This window comes from Acomys minous, assembly GCF_964271855.1.
Source record: "Acomys minous genome assembly, chromosome: 3".
In the NCBI taxonomy this organism is placed as follows: Eukaryota; Metazoa; Chordata; class Mammalia; order Rodentia; family Muridae; genus Acomys; species Acomys minous.
In genome coordinates, this window is record NC_140485.1 from 45864069 (window position 1) to 45882981 (window position 18913).

At 48.2% G+C, this 18913-nt stretch overlaps 1 protein-coding gene across 8 annotated transcripts in view; it reads left to right on the forward strand.

Annotated features, from left to right (window-relative positions):
* Positions 1–18913, forward strand: part of PRR5L (proline rich 5 like) — a 174144-nt gene that overhangs the window by 144516 nt on the left and 10715 nt on the right. For all 8 annotated transcript variants that reach the window (XM_084775938.1, XM_084775941.1, XM_084775940.1 and 5 more), the window contains 3 exons: positions 2384–2475; positions 6094–6234; positions 12645–12771. In XM_084775938.1, coding sequence (XP_084632064.1) covers positions 2384–2475; positions 6094–6234; positions 12645–12771 — 360 coding nt within the window. The remainder of the gene's footprint in view (positions 1–2383; positions 2476–6093; positions 6235–12644; positions 12772–18913) is intronic.

Below are 18913 nucleotides of genomic sequence, written 5' to 3' on the forward strand. Positions count from 1 at the left end.
GGGGTTCAAGGTTTTTACTGCCTATTTTTTCCTTGGCTGTTGGGGAGGGGAGTAGGGGGGAAGTGGGAGGAAGGGAGGAATGGGAGGATACATGGGATGGGCTAACAACTGAGATGTAATATGTATAAATTAATAAAAATGTATTTAAAAAAAATAAAAAAGAAAGAAAAAAAAGAGAGAGAGAGAAAAATAAATAAATATAAGCACATAAAAAAAAACCCTGCATAACCACAGGCCAAAGACTGAAGGAAGTGTAGCTGATGACGTAGACACAGGAGGAGACACGTCCTCAGGGCTGTGTGGTCCACACTGTAGACGTGTCCTTTCTCCTAGGAGAAAACAGAAAATGTTCCTCCCAACTAGAAAGCTTTGCTCTGTAATGTCACCTCTTTGGGTCAGATTGTGCCTCCTGCCCACCAGACAGACCTGACATCTGCAACAACCTACATGTTTGTCACATGCTATCTTTTTTTTTCATGGAGGCTTTTGCATGGTGGTTTGTTGATTGATGTGTCTGGCTTAGTGCCGTGCACATAAAGTGTAAGGGGGACAAGCCCATCCCAGAGTTGAGTTCTAGCGGAGGACGATTCCAGCAATGTTTGATTATTGCTTTGCCAGGGAAAGCAGGGGATGACACAGGTTTGCACCCACCCTGACCTTCCAGAAGCTGTTAGCTACTAGCTGTGCCCTTGTTCTGTGCTTTCCCTCCAGCCACTGCTTTTATTGGCCATTAAATTAATAGTCAGAAGACGCTAAATGGAGCTCTCAAGATTCGTTCCATGGACCTAATGGTGTTTTGCCAGACACGTCTCTTGGTGTCTTGTCTTGGCTGACCCAGTTTCTCTGCTCATGATGAGCATACAGTAGCACATCAGCTCTGACATCTAGGTCACTAAGCAGCTGCCACCTCACCAGGCTCTCTCCTCTCCCATCCTTTCAGTGACATGAGGTGACCTGTGTACTTAACCCTGTGGGTGGCCTTTGGTTTCCTGGTGCCAGTATGAGCAGGCACAGTGAGGGAGGTGTCTCCAAGCTGCATAGCAACAGTGGGTGAAGGTGATACTGTAGATCTCGTTTCTACTTCTCACCTGACAGCTCAAGCCCAGAATCAGGCCAGAGTATATAACTGCAGGCAGCGGTACATAACAACTGTGCAGAGAAGTGTGTAACTACAAGCAGAGTATATGTATAGCTGTGCAAACAGCACTGTGTGCAACTGTGCAAGCAGAGCAGTGTATAACAACTGTGCCAATGGAGCCAGTGCATAGCTGCAAACAGAACAGCATATAACTGTGCAAGCAAGCAGGTAAAGAACATGGCTGGGGCCGGGGACTCCAACTTTGCCTGTTAGCTGTGTATCGTTGGTCTAGTTACTTGGTGTCTCTGAGCCTGTAAGATGGGCTAAAGGGCCTATGCACATCTTATTGATCAGTAGTTTAGCACTGTGTCGGAAAAAGCTGTAAACACGCATGGTTAACGCTTATCATGTGGTCTTAAATCTTCTCCCCTTTCTGAGTTTGGGGTAGAAAAGCACATTTGTGCATTTCCGATTGTGTCTTCCCAGTTGAAATTTGTTATAATGGGGTACCCAAGATCACTTTATCAATAAGAAATGGACTTGGCTCGCTGATTTGGAGGCTTGAACCCTTTGGTGCGTTCTCTGGTAGGAGCCTCATGGTGGGTGACATTGTGATGGTAGGCAAGTGTGGAAGAGATCACAGGAGAAACCAAGAAGCCAGCGAGGAAGCCAGAGATGAGCTCATGTTTTGAAACCTTGCTTTGCAGCCTGACACTGACCCATTCCAAGAGGCCACACCTCTTAAAGATTTTATTGTGCCATTTTTTGTTCTCATGCTTTTGTGAGATAGGGACTTGCTACAGAGCACAGACTACCCTCAAACTCATTCTACATAGCCCAGGTTGGCCCTGAACTTAGGACCATTTGACTTCTACCTCCAAAGTGCTAGGAATACAAGTGCACAGCCCCACTCTCTGCCCCCTCCACACTGGGGCCTGAGCCTCTACCATGTGACAACTCAAGGACAAGTCATATCCAACTTTAGTACCACCTGATACTACACTGATTGTTGTCATACTTTGTGGCTTAGACATGCCCTCACCCCCCCCCCCCCTGCGAATGCTGTTCCTTAGCTTACTTTCAGGGTCTCTATAGCTATGTTGAACTTCAGTTGCTGTGTGTATCCTAAGAGCCATCTTTGGAAGGCTTTAGCCAGGGACAAAGACCCTGTAGCACTTGGCCATGATCCCTGGGCATTAGTAGCTCATGGCTACAAGGTCCCTAGTGAGTGTGACTTTATATTTGAGGAGGAGCTGTCCTGTGAGTAATGACATGTTCTTCTCCTGTCTTCTCTCTCATATGTAGATGACAGTCGCATTGAGGTTCTGGCAGAAGTATGGGACCACTTCTTCACCGAGACTCTCCCCACACTGCAGGCAATATTTTATCCGGTTCAGGTCAGTGTCACTGGGATGTAACAGCCTGTCTCCTCCATTGACCTGGGTGATCAGGCCTCTCGCTAAGAGGGGGTCAGTCTGGAAGTGGGGCACCTCACTCGGAAAGGACTCCAGAGCTCTGCTGGGGACTCTCTGAGTCTATATCTAACCCCTAACTTCAAGTGAAGAAGAGAGTCACACACACACAGGAGCGGGGAGAGAGAGGGGTGGGTTTTCTTTTTCCCTCTCTTTCTTTCTTACCCCATCTGTCCTTTCCACTGGCATTCTCTTTGAAGTGCAATTTTAAAATGCTTTCTTAGTGCACAATGATCAGGAAGTCTTGATTCATTAGGACCGCATCACATGTGTGTCTAGCGCACTTTCACCATATTCACCCCCTTACTCTCTGCTGCTCCCTCCTTCCTCTCCCTCCTGCTGGACCCCTTGAAGCACATTTTAAGCGAGTTGCTGTTGACCTGAAGTCGTGGGGAAAGACAATTTTCCTTGCTCTCTGTGATGGACTCTCACCCAAAGAGCGGCATGATGTAATAGTGCTGGCTGGGGGGATGGGCAGGCTGGAGCTCTAGAGCGTGGGCTTGTCAGTGGTGTTTAACTTGGTGCACATAAGTCCCTGCAAAACATAGGCCTGGGATTTAGCGCTGCAGAGATAGCACAGCAGTTAAGAGTTTGTACTGTTCTTGGAGAGGTCCTAGGTTGCTATTCCCAACACCTGTGCTGGGTGGCTTACAACTGCGGGTAACTCCAGTTGCAGGGGACTCAGAGTCCAGGGGATTCTGGGCAGCATGGGCCTCTGCACTCATGTGTTACAAACCCACACAGAGATGCAGACGTATGCATACAATTTAAAGTGATAACAATAATAACTGTCTTTCTAGAACGTGGGATTTAGGGGAGCCTCTTCAACAGTAAAGAGCTTGCCGTGGCAAGCATGAGGTGCTGAATTTAGATCCTCATCACCCATTCAGAGGTTGAGGCGGCAGCACATCTGTAACACCAGCGTTTGGGGAAGGCAGGCAGATCTCTGAACCTTGCAGGTCAGCCAGTCTAGCGTAATTGGTGAGCTATTGCTCTCCCAAATTGCTCTCACGTACCTGCAGCTTGCTCACATTCCTCTCCTCCCCCCCCTGGGGTGAAGACTTTTGCCTCGTCTGGCTTTGTTGAAGTGTGAGTGTAATAAGAAGACTGGAAACAGAGCCACCAGCAATGGTTGGAATTTCCTCATTCCACAGCGAAGGCCCCAGGAGATTGCTTGCACTTAAGGTGCTTTAAAGGAGTATGGGTTTGCTTGCACTCCATAGCCAACATTTAAAGTTTTGCTTAGTGATGTCACTTCCCTTTGCAGACTTGCCTCTCACATCTCCTGAAACACAGGGCATATAGAAGCCCAGCTCTAGGCCACTCCTCTCACAATCCTTAAGCTGAACCAGACCCTGCAGCATCTGCACCCACAGATACCGTCTCTCTTGCAGTTGTTACCCCTTAGCAAGCAGCAGACCCCAGGGTAGGATTCACTGATGTTGTAAATAAATACACTAAGGGTTGCCTTCACTTTGAATTTTATATAAATTACAATGCATCCCGACACACATGCATATGAAACCAGAACTCAGCCAGCATCTTGTGTTTGATCTGCTTAACCTGGAGAAGGTGATGTGCAGATCAGGGTCATTTGTGCAGCAACTGCCAGGGCATGGTGATGGCTTAGAACCAGGTGGGAACAAGGTCATATAGACCTAAGGACGGTTCTGTTTTGATTCTCTTAAAAAGTAGTAAGATCTGGCAATACTCGATATTGCTCCTTTCACTTTTCTCACCCCTAGAGACTAAGTGGCCCTCCTGCCTAGCAGGTAGTGACTACAGATACTTATGTAAAGAGGCCCTGCTGGGAACATTCTGGAAAGGAACTGGGGTGGGAAGGGGTGGAGTGGCAGAAGCAAAAAAGCAGGTGGATTTGGGGGTTCAGTCAGAGGTGTGTGGGAGAGAGAGAGAGAGAGAGAGAGAGAGAGAGAGAGAGAGAGAGAGAGAGAGAGAGCGAGCAAACATCCAGAGAGGCCTCTGGAAGAGTGCAGAGCCAAGAGAAAAAGAAGCAGATTGGACATGGCCAGGGTTAGGGAAGTGGAGAGAATATCGAGAAAGAGAATAGTAGAGAGGGAGGTTGCCATTGTAAAGGGATCGGGCACAGCCTGGGGGCTAGCAGAAGGGCCAGCAGGCTAGTGTGGGGGCCTTGAGATCTATCACAACTACTTGTAAGTAGGGATCCGGGGGCGTGGAAACCAGCATGGGCTTTGATAGGCAACCACAGGTACATATTAGTGGAAAGCCATATGTCCCTTCTGCCAGAAGCTAAGGAAATGACTTCTTTTTATGGATGGAAACCTGTTTTATAAGTTTCTAAGGAATTCTGGCTTTTTATCTAACAGACAGAAATCCTTCTTTAGTCCAGCTTGAGCTAAAGCATGACTTATTTCTACACATATGCACTGCCCGAGATCTAAAAATACCAAGCAAAAGTACCTTTCCTTTGTAATTTGTAATCATTTTAATGCTTATGGAAAGAAAAATGTAAAATGTAAAAAAAACAAAACAAAAACCACTATGAGGTATAAATTTTGCAAGGCCCCAGATGTGTGCTCTGAGGGCGGCATGGAGGATTACATGGTAGGAAGATCATTAATATGATGGACAGACAGAACGGCCTGGCCAGGCCTCTGAGGAGAGTCCAGGCTCCTCCCCACAGACAGACAGCGCGGTGGGAGCTCTGAAGAGCTCTCAACTGATTGGAGGGTGCCCGCCCACGTTGGAGAGCAACTGCTTTGTCCTGTCTGCTGGCTCTTGAAACACCATCATAGGCACAGGGAGGAGCCATATTTAGTCAGGGTAGTGAGTGGCTGGTCGAGTTTATCCCCCTTCCCTCCACACCACATACGTGCAAATAAATCTTCAAACATGTAAAACCTCCCCTCCAAATCCAAAAGTTCCAGCAGATGGGAAGGACACACACAACCTACAGCAGAATTTCTGGGAATTACATGGACTATTTACATCTGCTTTTATTTACAGCTTCGGGTCCCGCCTAGCACCCATAGCCTAGCAAATTCAAACCCTTGTGACTCTTGGCATCCTTATCTCCTGCCTACTAACCCAACAGCCGAAATAGTCACTCTCCCTCTCCTGACTCCTATTCCACACACTCCTTACTATTCTTCATCTTCAGTTACTTATGATTATGTAAGAACCTAACGTCTTACATAACCACATAAGGTCTGATGTTGCCTGACGTGATGAGCGCTTAACGGGGGAGACAGCAGTAACTTTTTCTGTCTCTTTCTGTCATCTTCCTCTTGCTACCTCCTCAGCCACTGCAATCTCCTGACAGCATAGCCCCTACTGTATGTGTCTTGTATTGCCTTTGGGTTCTTTAAGCGTGTTGAGTCACACCTTGTCTTAGTGCCAGAGGACACAAGGGCTGGGTTTTGTTCTGAGACAGCCCACAGGCCTTGCACATGGCTGTCCCGGTCCATCCTGAGGGCACTGTGAACACTTGCCTTGAACTACCTGAGGCTAGTGGGGACCCAGCAAGCACTCACGTCTTCTCTTTCCACCTGTCTTCTTCCTCAGGGACAGGAGCTGACCATCCGCCAGATCTCTCTGCTGGGCTTCCGGGACCTGGTCCTGCTGAAGGTGAAACTGGGTGACTTGCTACTGTTGGCACAGTCCAAGTTGCCCTCGTCTGTTATACAAATGCTGCTCATTCTGCAGGTAAGCACTGGGGGAGGCTTGCCCCTCATGCCGGCGAGCAGTGAACGAATCCTGCCATGATGGAGGTGGGGAGGAACTCGAACAACCAAACAACCGAACAACCAAGCAGTGTAGCTGAGCTGTGCATTCTTCTGCTTGTTTGTCTGTGTTTCTTGGCTCGCTGGCTCATGTGCAGTTGCTGTGCAACTGTCAAGCCCCTATTGCTGTACTCAGGCCTGGAGTAAAGGGAGAAAACAAAACAAAACAAAACACCTGGGACCTGATTTACTGGGTGCCGTGGCTTTCTCAGTCCCTGTGAGGGTGGGATTTGGGTGCTCACATTCCCTTTGCCCTGAACACTGTTGTCTGGTACAGTCAAGACAGATCCTAAACTTTCTTCTCAGGCTTGCACCCTCAGCACCAAGCCCAGAGTCTCGAGCACAAAAGCAGGCATTCATTGTGGTGCCAGCTAGTGAGGCGTAGACATCCTTCTGTGCTCTTCAACCATGCCAGGGAGCCAAGGAGTGCAAATGATGACAGAATATCTGCCATTGTTGAGCCAAGGCAGACCTAGAACTCCTGGATGGGCTTCATGACAAAGCAAGGCCATGTCAGGTCTCAGAGCCCCCAGCTTGTTGGTCTCAGCACTGTTCTTCCTTATTTCTCTCCGTGGCCTCGGCTGGCTGCTCTTGGAGTTGGTGTTTCTCTGTTTGTGGAATTATTTGGACCAGATTAGATATGACATACCATGGTGTTTGTTTCCAGCGAGACACTACCCAGATGGCTCCGTGCTGTCTTCTCATCCCAATCCTAAATCAGCAACAGGAAGATGAGCTAACACTCCTCCGGCTCTGGCTGTTTGCCAGGTGCAGGCACAAGGACTGTAAATGTGCTGTGTTCCTAAACAATCCAAATAACCATGTTGTGAGGTCAGCGTTGTTGTTACTCCCGTGCTCCAGATGAGGAAACAAAAGCAGGACGCTTATGCGCTTGAGTGAAATTTCTCAGCTGGTAAGAGGTTGAATGAGTCTAGAATGCCCAACTGTGAGCATCCTTCTCCTTCCTGTGTGTAAGGGATCTGGTTGGCATATGTTGGAGATCCCCTTCGCCCACTCAGTCATGACCTTGAGTGGGGCCAGGTGGGACCAATATGCCCTGGGGAGCCCTTTCCCATGGGTGGATGTGCAGTTTTCAGGTTCCAACCTCCATCGGGTTCTTGATAGCTGGTAGAGTGGAGGTTGGGTATCCATCTACGTCCTTTTGGTAGAAGAGAAGGATGGGCATGTTAAAGTATCTGCAGCTTAGCTCCCAAATAATGGAGTGTAGCGCAGGAGCCCCTGAGGACTCTGGGAGTGAGGTTAGGAAGCTGGGTTCCACTTTCTGTTTTCATTTACAACACTTCAGGGAAGGCATCCAGCATTAGTTACTTCCCCTTTAGCTGTGACAAAATACCTGATAAAAACAAATTAAAAGAGGAAGTTTTTTTAAGCTTACAGTTCTCACCACAGAGAAGGCAGGGCAACAGGAAGGTGAGGCAGCTGGCCACACTGTATCTTGTATCTGTATCAGCCAGTGCAGGGGGCTGCCTGTTGGTGCTGTACTGGCTACCCTAATCTAGATAAGCCCTCACAGAGATGCTGCCCAAGAGATGTTTCCATAGCAACAGTCAAGATTAACCGCCATACATCCTTTTCATTTGTGGTCATGGCTGCCTTTTGAGGACTCTTCCCAACAGAAGCTGGAGCCGGAGGGCCTGGTTCTCTAACGAAAGCTTTTTGAGGTTCTGGGTCCTGTGAGGAACAACCCGACAACACGTGTCATCACCCGTGAAGATGCACCAGGAGAACTTCCATCTACTCTGGCCTGGCCTGTTTACCCATCCCCACTGCACCTGCAGCTCTCTCCGGCTGGCCTTAGGAGATCTGTTCAAGTGGACCGTCAGGCACTCCATCCCTCCATCAGATATTGGAACCTGACTTACCTGGTGCTGTGGCCTTCCTGGTCCCCACAGGGCTGGGGTCTTGGTGCTTGCTTTCCCTCTCTAAACCCTTGTCTGGAACGTCAAAGCAAACCTTCAGCTTCATTCTCATACATGCGCCCTCAGCACCCAGCACAGTCTTGATCATAAAAGTAGGTGTTCGTTGAGTGTGGTTCAGAAACTGATGGAGCCACTTAGTGAGACCCCCCTGCCCCCCTCCCCCCGGTCCCTGGCCTGAGTCCCATGATGGCTTCTTCCTTGAGAGGCATGAAATACAGCCAGAGCTCTATGGCTTTGTTGGAGTTCTGAAAAATTGGACAATGAAACAGTCCCTGCTGTGGGCCTTTGTTTTTCAGTGTGATGGAGGGTCAGAAAGGGTAGCTGACTAACAAACTGACCTATGTGAGCTGGACCGGTCAGTCATTCCTCATCTTTTGCTCTCTCTGTCCTCCCTCCTAGCCTTCCCTTTTGCCTCCCTGCTTGGTATTGGAAACACCCGTAGAACTTCTGAGGTGGTCACACTCCAGGGAAGGGTACTTGGAAACTTTCCCCTCAGAGCCTCCTGCAGGAGGTCTCCTTAGTCCCTTTTGCCCTTGGGAGATGCAGAGCCAAAGCAGGGAGAATGGCAGCAAGTGGTGTAGGTCTTGCCTCAGTACAAATCTACTTTCTTTTTTTAAAAATATATTTTATTAATTTATTCATATTACATCTACATTGTTATCCCATCCCTTGCATCCTCCCATTCCTCCCTCCCTCCCATTTTCCACTTATTACCCTCCCCCTGTGACTGAGGGGGACCTCCTCCCCCTGTATATGCTCATAGGGTATCAAGTCTCTTCTTGGTAGCCTGCTATCCTTCCTCTGAGTGCCACCAGGCCTCCCCATCCAAGAGACGTGGTCAGATATGGGGCACCAGAGTTTGTGTGAAAGTCAGTCCCCACTCTCCACTCAACTGTGGAGAATTTCCTGTCCATTGGCTAGATCTGGGTAGGGGTTCGAAGTTTATTGCACGTATTGTCTTTGGCTGGTGCCATAGTTTGAGCAGGACCCCTGTGCCCAGACTTGCCTGTCATAATGTTCTACTTGTAGGTTTCTAGGACTCTCTGAGTCCTTCTATTTCCCCATTCTCCCTTGCTTCTCTCACCTAGAGTCCCAATAGGATGTCTTCCCCTCTGTCCCACTTTCCTAGTAAGCAAAGACTTTCATGGGACATGCCCCTTGGGCTAATGTCCAGATATAAGAGAGGATATACTGTTTGACTTTCTGCTTCTGGGTTAACTCACTCATTATCATCATTTCTAGCTCAATCCATTTGTCCACAAATTTCGGGATTTCCTTGTTTTTAATAGCTGAGTAGTATTCCATAGTGTAAATGTACCACAGTTTCTTTATCCATTCTTCTACTGAGGGATACTTAGGCTGTTTCCATGTTCTGGCTATTATGAATAAGGCTGTTTTGAATATGGTTGAGCAAACATTCTTGTTGTGTGCTGGAACATCTTCTGGGTATATTCCAAGGAGTGGAATAGCTGGGTCTTGAGGAAGCCCTATTCCCAGTTTTCTGAGAGAGCACCAGAGTGATTTCCAAACTCAAGTCCAAGTGGATTAAAGACCTCAACATAAAACCAGAGACACTAAGTTGGTTAGAAGAAAAAGTGGGGAAGAGCCTGGAACACATTGGCACAGGAGACAACTTCCTGAACAGGACACCAACAGCCCAGGCCTTAAGGTCAACAATTAATAAATAAATGGGACCTCATGAGGCTGACAAGCTTCTGTAAGGCAGGGGACACTGTCAACAGAACAAAGTGACAGCCTACAGACTGGGAAAAGCTCTTCACCAACCCTACATCTGACAAAGGTCTAATATCCAAAACATATAAAGAACTCAAGAAATTAAACATCACCAAACCAAATAACCCAATTGAGAAATAGGGCTCAAAACTAAATGGAGAATTCTCAGGAGAGGAATATCAAATGGCTGAGAAACACTTAAAGAAATGCTCAACCTCCCTAGTCATCAGGGAAATACAAATCAAAACATCTCTGAGATTCCATCTTACACCTATCAGAATGGCTAAGATCAAAAACTCAAGAGACACCACATGCTGGCGAGGATTTGGAGAGAGAGAGGAACACTCCTTCATTGCTAGTGAGAATGCAAACTAGTGCAACCAAATCTACTTTCTAAGGCCCAAGGGCCAGCAGCTTGGGGATCCTGAATAGACTGCTCAGGGAATCATCCTGGGGCCACTCCTGCTGCTGAGAAAGCACGGTGGATTGTCTATTCTTTCCTAGGCCCTTGCTGTCCACAGGGACATGTGACCTTGGTCTGATGTTCCCTAAATGACTCTGGATGATTCCCTAAATGATTCAAAGGAAGCAGAGCCTTTCTCAGACATCAGCTCTCTCTTTTCCATCAGTCTTCCAAACATTCTTGAGCCAATTCCTCCCTTCTCAGAAGATACAAGGGCACCTCCTGCTATACTAGATAGAGAGATCCTCTTCTCAAGGGCTCCCACCCAGAGGATGAGGGAGGCCTGCAGTGAGTACAGGGTCCTGTCCAAGAGACAAGGTGTGTGACATTGTCCTCAGAGGGCCCTGTGCCTAGTTCCATAGTCTCTTGCTTCACTCTCAACATTCTTAATACTTTTTGAATGCAGGGCACAGCATCTTCATTTCACATTGGGCCGTGAGAAGTTATTTACTGTTTGTGTTGTGCTGAGTGGTCTAGCAGTGAGACAGAAGGCTGAGACGGTCCTCAAGGGCCATGTCCCTGAGAGAGCTACCCAGCTGCCAGCTGTATTGTCACCCATTTTCCTCCTTCCTTTTGCCTCTTCTGTTCCCCGTCTTGCCTCTTTTGGGGGAAAGGCTAGAGAAGATGCTGATGAGAACTATTGAAGAAAGAAATAAAAGAAGAAAAATGTTTCCTGGGCTTTGAGACCCAATAAAGGTGATTTTATTGCTTGGACCGCTCTGCCCTTAGGTGTGGTTTGATTCCTGCCCCTTTTTCTTCCTACTGCCTTGAGTACCCCCATTTGGGTGGGCCTTCCTGTGTATTTGTAAGTCAAGTAGCCTGTTTTCTTTTCCGTTTCCTTTCCAACGCTGAGCATTCTAATGCTTGAGCTCAGGGAGAGGGGAGCAGGAACAGAGGGCATGGGGAATCGTCGCTCCTGGTTCCAGTGCCACAGTCAAGTTCATCCTGGTGGATAGTCACTTTCTCTGCATCTCTCTCTTCCTTTCCCTTTTCAGTTCCAGACTGCAAACTCGCATACATTCTGTAGCCTCTGCTCAGGTCTCTCGTTTCCTTAAGCCATCCTACACCCAGGGATTGGCATCTCTTTGGTGTAGCTGAGAAGGACCAAGAAAAGAGCACATTTCTTTGGGAACCACATCTCAACCAGGCATCCCTAATCTGCAGGAGTTGGCCCCACCTACTGCACTCCACAGACAACTCTGGGGCCCTGGTGAGCTTCAGCTTTTTAAGGAAAACCATACAGGATCTATTTTGAGAATTTGAGGTGATCATCTTGCTGTCTTAGCACAGAAACTACCAGAATCTTGCTTCTTCCCCTATCAGGCCCTTGTCCCTTTCCAGGTGGTGTTTGGGTCTTTGCCACGCCTCTAACAAGAGGGCACATTTTTGCGCCCCTTCCAATGAGAAATAGTTCACAAGGAGCCTGCTGGTTTTCTAGAAAGCAGGTTTCTACCAGCTCCTTTCCACTTTTGGCTGTTTATTTTGGTTGGCTTTTACCCAGGCCTTGGTTTGAGGACTCCTGCTGTGTGGACTGCTGAAACTAGGCCTGGAGCTGCCCTTCCTTGCTCTTGTTCTGGACTTTTCTGTGCTTTTGCTCTGTTTCCTAACTTGGTAACAAGTAACAGTCACATGGGCTCAGAGCCAGATAGCTTGGGTTCTAGCCCTGTGTGTGTGTGTTGTTCTTTGTTTTTGTCATTTGTTGGCTGTGTTATACCAGGAAAATGTCTTAAGCTTCCTGGTGTTTATGTCTGGTCATTGGAAGGGGGACCTGTCCTTGGTGGTTGGGGGAGCCTTTTTGTTATTTCCTATGCAATGATTTTGTGAAGTGCCTGTGTGCTGTGGGTGGGCTCAACACTGTCTTGTGGGTGGGATAGTTGCTGAGCCTTGCTGCCCCCTCACCTTTAGAGAGAGTTAGGATTGTGCTACACTGTCCTGGGAGAAGCACCCAGCTCCAACTCTCACATTTCCCTCCCATTTATAGCCTCATCTCCTTGTCCTGTCCTTTCTCGTTCTCATCCATTGACTTGGAACAAGTGACCAGTGCTTCCGGCCTGTTGCTTTCATTCTAACCACGAGGAGGCTGACTTGGGCCACACTGCCTTGTACATAGAGGAGGGTCATTGGCAGGCATTGACAAATGCCCACTGGTGTGACACTTTTCACCGACTTTTATTTGTCTTGGCTGTTTATTTGCAGAGTGTTCATGAACCCACAGGCCCAAGTGAGGGCTATTTGCAGCTGGAGGAACTCGTGAAGCAAGTGGTGTCTCCCTTCCTTGGCATCAGCAGGGACCGCAGCTGCTCAGGCCCCACGTACTCAATGGGTAAGAAGCACTTAGCTCTAACATCTAGAGGCTTGGGGATATTGATATCTATTGCTTGTCACCAAGCAGCAATCATCTCTCCAGCACCTTGTTCCAGTGAAGGCCAGTGCAAATCTTGGTTTGCTAGTTACAGATGCTCCTAGACCATGTGGCAGTGACCCTGGCCCTCTATCAGGTCTTCTTCAGCGACTGATCCCAGCCTCTGTAGTGGAAACTGTCTCACCCCTTTGATCAATGGCTTTGTTCTTTCTCTTATGCCTGGACATTAATTTTATTTTTTGTATTTACTATCAGAAACTGTATTTTTCTTATTACATTTGTCTTAGTGGGACTTACTATTGCCATCATGAAGTACTATGACCAAAAGCAACTTGGGGAGGAAAGAGTTTATTTCACTCATAGTTCCATTAAGGCGTCATCAAAAGCAGCGAGGGAAGGAACCTGGAGACAGGAGCCGATGCAGAGACCGTAGAGAGGTGCTGCTTACTGGCCTGCTACAGGGCTTCGGCTGGCAAGGAGCTGGGCCAGCTCGCCCACTGTCACACCTTCAGGGCTGGCTCATCTGTGCCTTCGCCATCAGTGCCAGCTCCCCTCTGTTGCCCAGGCTAGCTCTCCCAACTACTACGGGTGGTGAGGGATGAGAGCAGGAAGGGCATCACCCCATACCTACTCCACCTGTGGGCAGATGAGTGGTGGGGCTGGTTCTCCTGTGGAGATATTTTCTTAATTGAGGCTCTCTCCTCTCAGATAACCTTAGCTTGTGTCAAGTTGACATGAAAGTAGTCAGTACAACAGCCTTCACTCACATGTGTGGAAACCCACCCATGGTATTTTTTTTCCCTTGACAGCAGCTCGCCAAGTAAAGCCACCCTGTCAATTTTACAGTCAGATCTTTCATCTAGTGTTCCCACACTATTTCTGTAGGTATTGCAAGGTCTTTCACTGCGAGGGATGGAGTTCCTGGATTTGGGAGTAAGTCTCACTGGGGCCTCCTCTTTTGGTGGCTGTAAAGCTACTGCAGCACCAGGCACTGTCTTACTCTCTGTGAAGAATCTAGAAGTGAATCAGACCTGTTTCTTCTCCCAGTGAGAGCAGTCTGGATGGTTTCAGGAGAAACAGCTGGTGACATATGTAGTATGCTACACTGAAGAATGGTTCCTAACAAAACCACTGTCTCAGTGGAAACAGCCTTGTGAAAGGCTTGTTGTGACAAAGATTCTTCAGTTACTGCCTGAGATGTAAGCACCGAATCTATGATCTCTTCTTCACTCCTTTCTCATCAGATTGGAAAGCTATTACCAGGCAAACGCTCACTTGCTTATTTCTGTCTTCAGTGTCTGCACTGGTACCTGACATACAGCCATGTAGTAATACAGCAATACAGTGCTTGCTAGACCCACACAGGCAGTTGTACTCCCAAGCCAGGGCAGCAGGCATCCACAGAAAAGCGTAGGGCAGGAAACATCACCTGGATTGGAATCTCTTCATCCTCTGTCCTCTTCCTTCTATGATGGAGTTGCGGCTGAGCTCCAAGCCAAGGGGGTGAGGAGGAGGTTCCAGAGAACTTGCTTCCTCTCCTGGGCCTCTCTGTAGAAGAGAGTAGTTTTCCTGGCCCTGGTCCTGGTTTCTCCGGAGATACTAGTATCACGCATCACCACGCCAGTCACAGATTGGAGGAGGCTGGATGCAGTCAGGTGACTCCTGGGTCTGCCCACAGCCTCAATCTTGATCTCTTTCTCGCTCTCTTCACACAAGATCTGAGAGCTATTGAAGGAAGACAGCCTCCCTCCCTCTGCCATAAGCTGGATGCTGTAGTGCTGCGGTCTCCATGGAGCTGGATGCTGTCGTGCTGCGGTCTCCATGGATCCCACCTTTCTTATTACTGCCTGGGCTCATGTCGTTTAAGGGATAGGGACCCAGGGAGATGTCAGGATGCCAGCAGGGTAGCTGGCTTCTGCCAAGAACGCCACTGTAGTCAGGGCTGATGCCAAGACAGGGGAAGAAAAATAACTTTTCTTCAACCCCGATAAGCTCTTAGTTGGAACAGATCCCTGTAGCAGATTAATGAATAAAACAAACAAGTGTATTGAAATATGTTCTCACATAAAGGGGAGACATCCAGGGAACAAGTAGTTTTCAAACGGTTGGCTTTGAATTCCTGTTTATGTAAAGTCTTTAGTAAAGAGCAATAATTTTGAGACAGGGTCTCATGTAACTCAAGCTGGCCTCAGCCTTATTATGTAGCTGAGGTAGACCTTGAACTTCTGGTTCTCCAGTTTAAACCAGCTTCCTCATCGCCTCTAGTTCACTAATCCTTCGTGCTTTAAAAATTATTTTACTGTTTTATGCGTATGGGCGTTTTGCCTGTATGTGTGCTCTTGTGTGTTTAGTGCCGGAAGAGGCCAGAAAAAGACATTAATTCCTCTGGAACTGGAGTTACAGGTGGTTTTGAGCTGAGATGTACTGCTGGGAATTGAGTATAGGTTTGATAGAAGAGTAGCCAATCAGTGCTCTTTTTTCTTTCTTTCTTTCTTTTTTCTTTTTTCTTTTTTTTTTTTTTTTTTGGAGACAGGGCTTTTCTGTGTAGTCCTGGCTGTCCTGGACTAGCTTTGTAGACCAGGCTAGCCTCGAAATCACTCACAGAGATCTGCCTGTCTCTGCCTCCCAGAGTACTGGGATTACAGGTGTGTGGCGCTGTGCTAGGCTACAGCCAGTGCTCTTAACTGTTAACCCGTCTCTTTAGTTCCCACTTCATGTTTTGAGGAGGCATATTCTGGTCTCCCAGGCCTGGACCAAGAGTAGATATATGCTGGGCAGTGGTGGCACACACCCTTGATCTCAGAACTCTGAAGGAAGAAGGAGGCAGACCTCTTCTGAGTTCAAGGCCAGCCTGGTCCACAAAATGAGTTCCAGGACAGCCAGGGCTACACAGAGAATCCCTGTTAGAGTACATTTGAGAACTCTAAGAGGAGTTATCTCTTCTTGACACAGAGAAACCCTGTCTCAAAAAGCCAAAAAAAACAAAACAAGGCAAAACAAAAGATTCAAAGTTGGGGGCGGGGTTAAGAAGGTTCGTGGATCTGGCTTGAATTAGGGAAAGGGGTTGGAGGTGAATATGATCAAAAGTCAGTGTATGGAATTTTAAAGAAGGTAAAAATTAAAAAAAAAAAAAAGGCCCCAGGACAGACAAGCTGTAAATCTTAACAGCTGCCTGGAGGAGAAAAAAATGGGGTGTTGGTGGTGAACATAGGGCTTGGGTTACTGGGATGGAGGTATGTCACATGGTAGCAAGAAGCCACATGGCAGGGATCCGGGCATTTGTGAAAGAGTAAGAAAACAGAAAACCTGTAGTGTCAGGTAAAGCATACTTGTGTTTTAGCCAGCATCTCAAAGAAGTGAAAAAGACAAAATAAACAGACAGAAAGGTAGGCAGACCCAGCTGAACTTCAGGCAGTGTGTTGGGGTGGGGCTTCTGGGAAGGAAAATACAGTATCCCATTAAAGGAATAATAATTCTGCCTATCTCTTAAGCATAGCTTAAAGTCGACCTTGCTTTCCTATGGGTAGGCCTGTGCCAAGTCAGAGCCCCTGAAAGATTCCAACTGAAATATTGGGTCTCCCAGCAGGACAGAGGTGTCCTCCTCTTGACTGGAAGACTTTGTTTAATGAGCCTTTACCGCTACTCTAAAAGCAGGAGGTCTGCTGTGGGCCCCAAACGTGAGTCTCAGCTCGTAAGTAATTGTGACTGTGGACTTCATGTTCATTTCCTCTAAAACATCAGGAGGAGATTGTGTTGGTGAAGCATTTCCTTTGGGGCACGGTACTCAGCCGTTGTTGGGCACCCAGCACAGAGCTGCAGCTGGGCTCCTCCATCCTTCTCACACACACGTGTGTGTGAACTTCTCCGGGCTCCTACCCTCTTTCAAAGCCGTGCCTCTCTTCTTTTCAGCGGTCAGTGCGGTGCTTCGCATAGTGTAGCTCTACATGTGTTTGCTGAAGGCTAGGACAGGCATGGTTCTACGCACATGCTTGCTCAGTTGTTCCAATGTTGCTCTTTGAGATGCTGACTAAAACATAGCCCAAGTGGCCTTTTGTCAATTCACTGCCTGTAGAACACTTCAAGGGCTTGGCTGCCATGAGAAATGGATGATGTCCAGGAAACCCTTAAAGACACTTCTCCTGGGCTCATCCCAGCAGGTTGAGGCCCATGAAAATCCTTCAGCCAGAGATTCTCAGCTACACAAACCAAGTCTGCATTCCCCGCACTTCTCCTGTGTCCTCGCCAGGCCCATCCCCTCTTCCCCAACTGGAGGATCTCCCCCCACCTCCTGGGTACGGGGTTGCAGGCGGGGGTGGGGTGGGCGGGGGTGGGGGTGTTCACAGGTGAAATAGGAAAGCTCCTCTCTTCTCTCCAGCTCTGTCTCTTCACACACCTCACCTTACAGATGAGTGCTTTGCCTCAGCAACAGACGACATGTCCTCTGAAGCTGTTGGGCCAAGCTTCTGCTGGTCAGATCGCAGGTTTCCTCACAGCCAGTTCCCAGCGCTTGGTTGGAAATGTAGTGTGAGAAATGAGTTGCTCCTACTGGCCTCGTGTGGAGGATGGTTCCTCAGCCGGGTCCTTGCTGCTGTGAAGTCTTCCGGTGCTTTGGTTGTAGAAGTACTCATTTTTATAACATGAGAGCATTCTAAAGATGTGCCTGTGAGGGGACAAAGTACTGTGCATAAATTATTTCCTTCTATCATCCGTTTGCCTTCTGTATCTCATTCCCTGTTCAGGAGACCCACTAGCCTCCTGGTGAGCACCCTCGGGATGGGGTGGTCCTTTTATTACCTGAGTTCAGAGAGTGCTGGCTCAAGTCACCCCGAGTCCTGCTCTTCCACCCCCATGAGTTCCGTAGTCTTAGTAACTGGGGTCACCAGCCCCTCGTCATCTTCGCCTTCACCACTGCAATCCTCCTGTTGTTGACCACTTCTTTCCTTTACTCTGATACTGGCATTCCCTTTGCTCATGTGTCTCTGCACCCTCCCTGGCTTTTCTTGCTCGTTTCTCTGGCAGTTGCCCAGGCTCCACCTCCTGCTAGGGCCCTCTCCTGAAGCACAGCCTAGCCCATGTGTCACCGACACTCCCATCTGGCTCCACAGGACCTGTGAGGGCATACTTGCCCACCTGGATGGGCACAGCTTCGCTGTCCCTGTGTGTTGAGTTCCTGCAGTGCTGTGACCCTAGGGCTCATCCAGCAACTTGCTCAGGCTGTTCGCACCATTCGGAGTGTTACCCTCCTCCATTCTCTTCTGGACCTTACCGCCCTGATGGCTCTTCTCCAGTGTACATCCTTGGCCAGTTTCTCGATTGTCCCAGATACTCTTTTCCCACTGGTGAACCCCGCTACCTGCTTGTCCTTCCTCAAGGTTCTTTGTTTATGGCATTTTTTGGGGGTGGGCTTTGTAGAGGCAGCTAGGAAAGCCAAGTCTAGAGTGACAGACAACTCCTCTGAGTCTCAGTCTGACTGTGTTCTATCTATGTGAGCTCAGGTAAATGTCTGCTTCTCAGATGCTCAGTTTCCTCCTCTTGATAGTAGACACTAACAACCTCGAGATGCTATGATTTAGGCTTAGCTTCTAGCAAGAGTCCAGAATGCGGACCAAACTTTTTTTTTTTTTTTAACTTTTGTGGTTATGAGATTTTAACCTAGGTCATCGCACATGCGGGTAAGTGTCCTACCATTGAGCTATACAACACCACCAGCTTTCTCCATACTATTTATTGTGAGACAGTCTCACTTGCTCAGGCTAGCCTTGATTTGCTCTGTAGCCCAGGCAGGCCTTTAGTTTGAGGTCCTGCTGTCTCAGCCTCCTGAGTAGCTGGGATCGCAGGCTTGTAGCACAAAGCCTCATGCATATTGAGGCTTCAGCAGTTTCTGGAGCGTAGTGCTGACACTGGGGGGCTTCTTGAGTGCCCTTTACTTTCTTCATGGAGACAGAGTCTCTCTATTGATCCCACAGCTCACTGATACAGGTCAACCTAGCTAGGGAGCTTGCCAGGGATCTCCTGTTTCTGCCTTCTGAGGGCTGGGATTACAGGGCAGCTACCATTACCCATCTAGCATTTACATGGGTTCTGGGAATCCGAACCCTTTTCC